This window comes from Benincasa hispida, chromosome 9, assembly GCF_009727055.1.
Source record: "Benincasa hispida cultivar B227 chromosome 9, ASM972705v1, whole genome shotgun sequence".
In the NCBI taxonomy this organism is placed as follows: domain Eukaryota; kingdom Viridiplantae; phylum Streptophyta; class Magnoliopsida; order Cucurbitales; family Cucurbitaceae; genus Benincasa; species Benincasa hispida.
In genome coordinates, this window is record NC_052357.1 from 6,706,296 (window position 1) to 6,714,188 (window position 7,893).

A 7,893-nucleotide genomic window follows, 5' to 3' on the forward strand; every position below is an offset into this window, starting at 1 on the left:
TATGTTAAAATTTAATGAGAATATGATTCATATTAAATTTATATAGTTTGATGAGAAAATAAATATTTGAATATGATTCATATCTTAATTATATATGTGAAAATTTAATGTGAATATGATTCATATTAAATTTATATAGTTTTATGAGATAAATAAATATTTGAATATGATTCAAATATTGATTATGTGAATATGATTCACATAAAAACTATATGTTATAATTAATATGAATATGATTCATGTTAAATTTATATAGTTTGTTGAGAGGGATTGTTATTTGAATGTGATTCATATAAAAACCATAGGTTAAAAATTAATATAAATGTGATTCATATTAATACCTTAGGTTATTAGAATAGTAAACTATGGTTTATGTTATATGTGATATAATATATATATATATTCGAGTTTGAATTTAATTTAATTATTATTAAAGGGGAGGGAGTTATAACTCCTTCACCCTTTATTTCTCTCCCACTTTCACGTAACAAATTGTAGGAGGAGAGAAAAAGGTCCCACACTCTCTCTGAGTTTTCTACATAATGGTTTTGACAAAAAAAACTCTCTCAATCTTCTCCTTCCCTCATGCCAAAATTAAGTGTAAGCCCACATCTCTGCACGATTCTTGTCCCTGAAAATAATAGGGAAGACCCCGTGGTGGTGTCCAATTGCAGTGTTTATGAGATCGGGAGAAGACGACGCGAATTGGAGAAACGTGAAGAATTTGTCTTCAATAGGTAAATGATATCTTATCTTATTTCTCCATTTCACTGTAGTAGCATGCTTGATTTAATAATGTTTATCAATTGCTTCTGTCACATTGAATTTTGTATGTTCTGTCAAATGAAATTTGGAGACCGATGCATTTAGTTGCTTCCACTGTGAAAAATTCCAATCCCTTCAACTTGTACACATTAGGCCAGTAGCTTATAAAAGGTATTAGCCATTACAATTAGCTAATGGTCATAAGTCAAATATTTTCCATCTGAGAAATTTTTGATGTTTAGTATATGTTCCAATTGCTCCACCACAACGCAATAAGATAGGTCCTCAAAGGAGGTTAGGAATATATGTTGAATATGATTCCCCATCAATTATTAAATATCTTGAACCCCTAACGGGTGATGTATTTACTGCACGATTTGTTGATTGTCATTTTAATGAGACAAATTTTCCAATATTAGGGGGAGGCATTGAGAAATTTGAAAAATAAATTACATGGAATGTATCGTTATTGTCTCATTTGGATCCCCGTACAGATCATGTGAACTTGAAGTTCAGAAAAAATAATTCATTTACAAAATATAGAAAATCAATTACCAGATACATTTATAGATGCAAAGAAAGTAACTAAGCCACATATACCAGCTACAAATGTTCCATCGAAAATTGATATCCGAACACAACAAGTTGTCATTAATGAGTCGGTACACACTAGAAGCGTGGTAGACTAGTGAGTTCGAAAGATAAAAATCCTCGAAAAAAAATAATAGTAAAAAAGACTTGGTTGAGAATGTAAATGCCTATGAAAAAAATTCATTACATGACTAATGATGAAGGTGTAATGCATAAAAATAATAATGAGAGTTCAATAAACTATTTCATGATAAGAAAAAGATGGAACCGAACTCATGTAGTTCTTGACAACATTTTTGCGTATAATATTACTATTGATATTATATATGAAAATGAAGATTATGAACCAAAATTTGTTGAAGAATGTCGACATAGAAAATATTGACTTGGTGGAAAGAAATAATCGAGGCAGAATTAAACTCACTTTCAAAACGTAAAGTTTTTGGACCAATAGTTTGAACACTAGAAGGTCTCAAACTTGTGGGATACAAATGAGTATTTGTGAGAAAAAGAAATGAAAATAATGAGGTCACAAGATATAGAGCAAGACAAGTTGCACAAGGTTTTTCATAAAGACTTGGTATTGATTATGAGGAGACGTATTCTCGGTGATGGATGCAATTACACTAAGATGTTTAATTGGTATGGTTGTGTATGAAAGACTCGATATGCATCTTATGGATGTAGTCATAACATTTCTATATAGATCTTTTAATAATTATATTTATATGAGAATCCCAGCAGGATTTAAGGTACTTGAAACATATAAATCAAATTTTCGGGAATTGTATTCAATAAAGTTGCAGAAATCGCTATATGGATTGAAGCAATCGGGATGAATGTGGTACAATCGTCTGAGTGGATATTTGTTGAAAGAATGATATAAAAACAATCCAATATGCCAATGTGTTTTTGTAAAGAAATCACAGTCAGGATTTGCTATTATAACTGTATGCTGATAACTTAAATATAATTGGAACTCCTGAAGAACTTTCAAAGACAATAGAAAATCTTAAGAAATAAATTGAGATGAAAGATCTCAGAATAATAAAATTTAGCATTGGCTTGCGAATTGAGCATTTAACAGATGAGATACTTGTTCATCAGTCAACTTATAAAGGAAAAGTTTTGAAAATATTTCATATAGAAAAAGCACATCCATTGAACATTTCAATGGAAGTTCGTTCACTAGATGTGAAGAAAGATATATTTCAACCTCAAGATGATAATGAAGAACTTATTGGTTTTGAAGTACCATATCTTAGTGTAATTGATGCACTTATGTATCTTGCTAATAATACAATATCAGATATTGCACTTTCAGTAAATTTATTAGCAAGGATATAATTCTTCTCCAACAAAAAGACGTTGGAACGGAATTAAGAATATACTTCGTTATCTCTAAGGAACGGTTGATATTAAAAAAAAAAAATCAAAATTTGATATAGTTGGTTATGTAGATTTTAAATATTTATCTCATCCACATAAAATTAGATCTCAAACATGTTATCTGTTCACATTTGGAGGAACGACTATATCATGGCAATCGGTGAAATAAACCATAACAACCACTTCCTCAAATCATGTTGAAATTATTGCAATTCACAAGGCTAGTACAAAACGTGTATGACTAAAATCAATGACTCGGCACATTCGTAGAACACGTGGTTTGTCTTCTAGTCAAAATCTTCCAATGATATTATACGAAGACAATACAACAAGCATATCTAAGATCAAATGATGATATATTAAAGAAAATAGTAAAAAAAAAAGTATTTCACTGAAGCTTTTCTACACTCATGATCTTGAAGAAAACGACGACATCATCGTACAACAAATTTTTTCGAAAGATAACCAAACAGACTTATTTGCAAAGGCATTATCTACTGCAACCTTTGAAAAACTGATGAACGACATTGGAATGCGGCAACTCAGAGATCGCAAGTGATGTTTCTATAAAGGGGAGTAACTATACTTTTTAAGAGTATCAGATTATATGAAATATGTACTTTGTTTTCTTCACTGAGATTTTCTTTTTTCCAATGAGTTTTTTCCTAGTAAGGTTTTAATTAGACATATTTCATATATAATGGGCATCTAAGGGGAGTATTATAAATATGTTAAATTAGGTGTAATATAGATACTCATTATTTGTGTCTATTGGCCATATGTCACTTATTCATTACTCCATGTGTTATCCATGTGTTTGAAGATTACACACGATTAGTGTCCATGTAATCCACATCTTACTTGCCAAATTTTCTATAAATAGTGACATTTTGTGGGTTTTGGAAGACACCATATTGATGAACAATCCAAAAAGATGAGAGAAAGTGGAGCAATACATTCTTGTTATTTTATTTACTTTTATTATTTATTTTATATATTTATGTATTTTATTTATTTATTTATTTTATTATGTATTATGTATTATATATGATTATATTATATTTTCTCTATATCCGTGTTCTCACTTAGTACTATTGTGCTTCTCAAATTCACATCATATTTTAGTACATTAGATATTTTCCTTTCCTTTTCACTTTAATGGATCATGGATATAGATGGTACAAAAAAAAAACCTGTTTATATTGTTGATTATAATTTTAAAGTTAATAATTATCGTTTTTGGGTAAGTTCATGAAAGTTAATTTCAAGTATTTTAGTTGAATATGTAATATGACAATATAATAGACGACTCGATATATAAGTAGTTTATTATTACCGTCAGGTCATTGATTTAATCTATCCTATAATTTATTAATTTTTTTAGTATATGTTAATTTATTTGTTTTTCTTTTAATATTTATTTATTTTTAATATTTACGACTTACTAGACACCTCTAGTTTTGATATTTTAAATTTTGGAGAAAAATATGCATAATTATTGTTTTTTTTTTTTAAGAATTGTTTTCAATTATAAGAAAATAGTCAACTTATTTACAAATATAGCAAATATCATTATGGACATCTATCAGTGTCCTATTAGTGTTACATGTTTATAAGTGTCTATCGCTTTACCACTGTCTATCATTAATACACATTAACATTTTATTATATTTAAAAATATTTACAGTAATTTTGTCGTTTAAAACTATTACAATTTTTTAAAAAAACAGCCCAATGTTTAAGTCTTCATTTCATGGAATGAATTATGCAGTATCCGTAATCATTGATCATATTTTTTTTTTTACACAAATTATTGTGATAAAATTATTATTATTGCAATGTGTGATATAGTGATAATTATTCTTCTATAATTTACGAAATATTCAAGTATATCTAATTAAATAAAAAACCATGTATATCTGGAAAAAGAAATGTCAAAAGAAAAAAAAAAGTATTTTTGAAAATTGACTCTTGAGGCCTTATCATGATTTATGTTATGTAGAGGATTCTTCCCCTGTCCATAAAGATCCCTTAATCTGAAGTCGTGTCACCCATTCATTGGTTGCTTCTTTCTAGATTTTACAACATGGGTCCCACATGTTACAAAAGTATGGGCCTGATAATATTATTGGGCCAATAATTTAAAATCTGGAAAAGGAAAAAAACAATATTTTTAGTTGACACGTAAATTAATAAATCTTTAAATAATAATGAAAAAAAGAATAATCTGACGTGGAATAACATTGTCCGTTTAAAGTTGTAATGGATTTATCATATTTATTTATTTCTCTAGTGGCCTTCGTACGTCTCATCTCCAAATTGCAGAACAGAGGCTCTTCAATGGCGAAATCCCATCTCTGTTCTTCACTTTTCTTCCTCTTCATCCTCTGTTTCGCCCCTGTAATTTTCTCAAGATCGCCGGAAAATCAAGAGACATTCATCGTTCACGTCTCTAAGTCGGAGAAGCCTTCTTTATTCTCCTCTCATCATCATTGGCACTCTTCCATTCTCGAATCACTCTCTCCTTCTCCTCATCCGACCAAGCTTCTTTACAACTACGAACGTGCCGTTAATGGCTTCTCCGCACGACTCACGGCTGCTCAGGCAGCCCAGCTGCGTCATGTTCCTGGTGTTATTTCGGTGATTCCTGATCGGATCCGTCAGCTTCATACGACACGGACGCCTCATTTCTTGGGTCTAGCGGATAACCTAGGGCTCTGGCCTGACACGAATTATGCCGATGATGTGATTATTGGCGTTCTTGATACTGGAATTTGGCCGGAGAGGCCGAGTTTCTCCGACGAAGGTTTGTCTCCGGTTCCGGCAAGCTGGAAAGGCACATGCGAGACTGGGGAGGGCTTTTCCGCGTCGTTCTGTAATCGGAAGATTATTGGTGCGAGAGCGTATTTTTACGGATACGCGTCTAATTTTGGAAGATCGTTTAATGGTTCTTCGGATTTCAAATCTGCTAGGGATACGGAAGGCCATGGAACTCACACGGCCTCTACGGCTGCAGGTTCGTTTGTTAAAAATGCTAGTTTTTTCCAATACGCTCGTGGAGAAGCCAGAGGTATGGCGAGTAGAGCTCGTATCGCTGCCTACAAGATCTGCTGGGAATTTGGTTGTTTTGACTCTGACATACTTGCCGCTATGGATCAGGCGATTGCCGATGGAGTTCACATCATCTCTCTCTCAGTCGGATCCTCCGGCCGTGCCCCAGCGTATTATCGAGATTCCATTGCAATTGGAGCGTTTGGCGCAATGCAGCATGGCATTGTCGTCTCTTGCTCCGCTGGTAACTCCGGTCCTGGTCCTTACACGGCTGTGAACATCGCTCCTTGGATCCTCACCGTCGGTGCCTCCACAATCGACAGAGAGTTTCTTGCCGATGTGATTCTCGGAGACGGTAGGGTTTTCAGCGGCGTGTCCCTCTACTCGGGCGATCCTCTTGGCGATTCCAAGGTTCCGTTGGTCTACGGTGGAGATTGCGGTAGCAGATATTGTTACTCTGGATCCCTCAATCCATCGAAAGTCGCTGGGAAAATCGTCGTGTGCGATCGAGGAGGGAACGCCAGAGTCGCCAAAGGAGGTGCAGTGAAATCTGCCGGCGGTCTTGGTATGGTACTCGCCAATACTGAAGAAAACGGCGAAGAGCTTTTAGCAGATTCCCATCTTATTCCGGGAACAATGGTTGGAGAAATCGCCGGCAACAAGCTTAGAGACTACATCCATTCGGATCCGAATCCAACTGCTATAATCGTGTTTCGCGGAACTGTCATTGGCGATTCGCCGCCAGCTCCAAGAGTCGCCGCCTTCTCTAGTCGTGGTCCGAACTACCGGACAGCGGAGATTTTAAAACCAGACGTCATAGCTCCGGGAGTTAACATTTTGGCCAGCTGGAGCGGCTACAGCAGTCCGACCGGTCTAAACATCGATCCTCGAAGAGTCGAATTCAATATCATCTCCGGAACTTCAATGTCTTGCCCTCACGTCAGTGGCGTCGCCGCCTTGCTCCGAAAGGCTTTTCCGACGTGGTCACCGGCTGCAATCAAATCTGCTCTGATCACCACTTCTTACTCTTTGGACAGCTCCGGCAGCCCAATCAAAGATCTCTCCACAAGCGAAGAATCAAATCCATTCGTCCATGGCGCCGGCCATATCGATCCCAACAAAGCTCTGAATCCAGGCCTGATTTATGATATCAGCCCTCAAGATTACGTTTCATTTCTCTGCTCAATTGGTTACGATTCTAAACAAATAGCTGTTTTCGTGAAGGATTCTTCATACTCCCAACTATGTGAGCACAAACTAAGCAATCCTGGCAACCTGAATTACCCATCATTCGCTGTCGTGTTCAACGGCGAAGACGTGGTGAAATATACAAGAACAGTGACAAATGTAGGAGATGAAAGTGATGTTGTTTATGAAGTGAAAGTAGAAGCTCCACAAGGAGTTGAAATCAGTGTTGTTCCAAACAAGCTGAGCTTCAATGCAGAGAAGACAACAGATTCTTATGAGATTACATTCACAAAAATCAGTGGATTCGTGGAAGCAGCAAGCTTCGGATCAATTCAATGGAGTGATGGAAGCCACAATGTTAGGAGTCCAATTGCTGTCTCGTTCAACACTGGATCCATAGCTTCAATGTAAGTTGGGTTTTGTTGATTTTGAGTTTTTAGTAGGATATTTAATAGTGCAATATTTTGGTGGTTTCCGCCATTGTAGGTGGGCTACCACCAAAGCTCCTCCTTCTGTACAGTACAATGTGAGGAGATTGCACTGTTCATTTGGATTATTCTGAATCCTCTTCATATGGAATAATATATTAAGCTTTATAATAATCGTAATGGTAACTTCATCTCTAAATCTGAAAAACAATGGCTACATTTCATGATGATCCTCAAGAGAACCCGAATATAGATTTAGAATATGTTTGGAATGACTTTTTAAATAGGCTCCTCTACTAAAATGGATTCTTGCTCTTTGAAAACTGAAATACAATTGTCGGGTGAGAACTAGTTAATTGGGGCTATGAGTTTAACAAAAGATTTGGGAATGAGTTCATCTATCGTGGCCAATTACAATATCCTATGAATTTTCTTAGCAATAATGTTGTAGGACAAAGAGAGTTATTTACGAGATTAGTAG

General features: G+C 34.9%; 1 protein-coding gene across 1 annotated transcript; it reads left to right on the plus strand.

Moving 5' to 3' along the window:
- The first annotated feature begins 5,034 nt into the window (after window positions 1-5,034).
- Window positions 5,035-7,611, plus strand: LOC120085837 (subtilisin-like protease SBT1.4). Its single transcript, XM_039042052.1, has one exon. It carries the CDS (start codon window positions 5,086-5,088, stop codon window positions 7,393-7,395), a length of 2,310 nt encoding a protein of 769 aa, XP_038897980.1. The 5' UTR covers window positions 5,035-5,085; the 3' UTR covers window positions 7,396-7,611.
- The last annotated feature ends 282 nt before the right edge of the window (window positions 7,612-7,893 follow it).

What these genes read in the sequence shown, in the direction of transcription:
- LOC120085837 (XM_039042052.1), top strand. Translation starts at nt 5,086, where the DNA reads ATGGCGAAATCCCATCTCTGTTCTTCACTTTTCTTCCTCTTCATCCTC.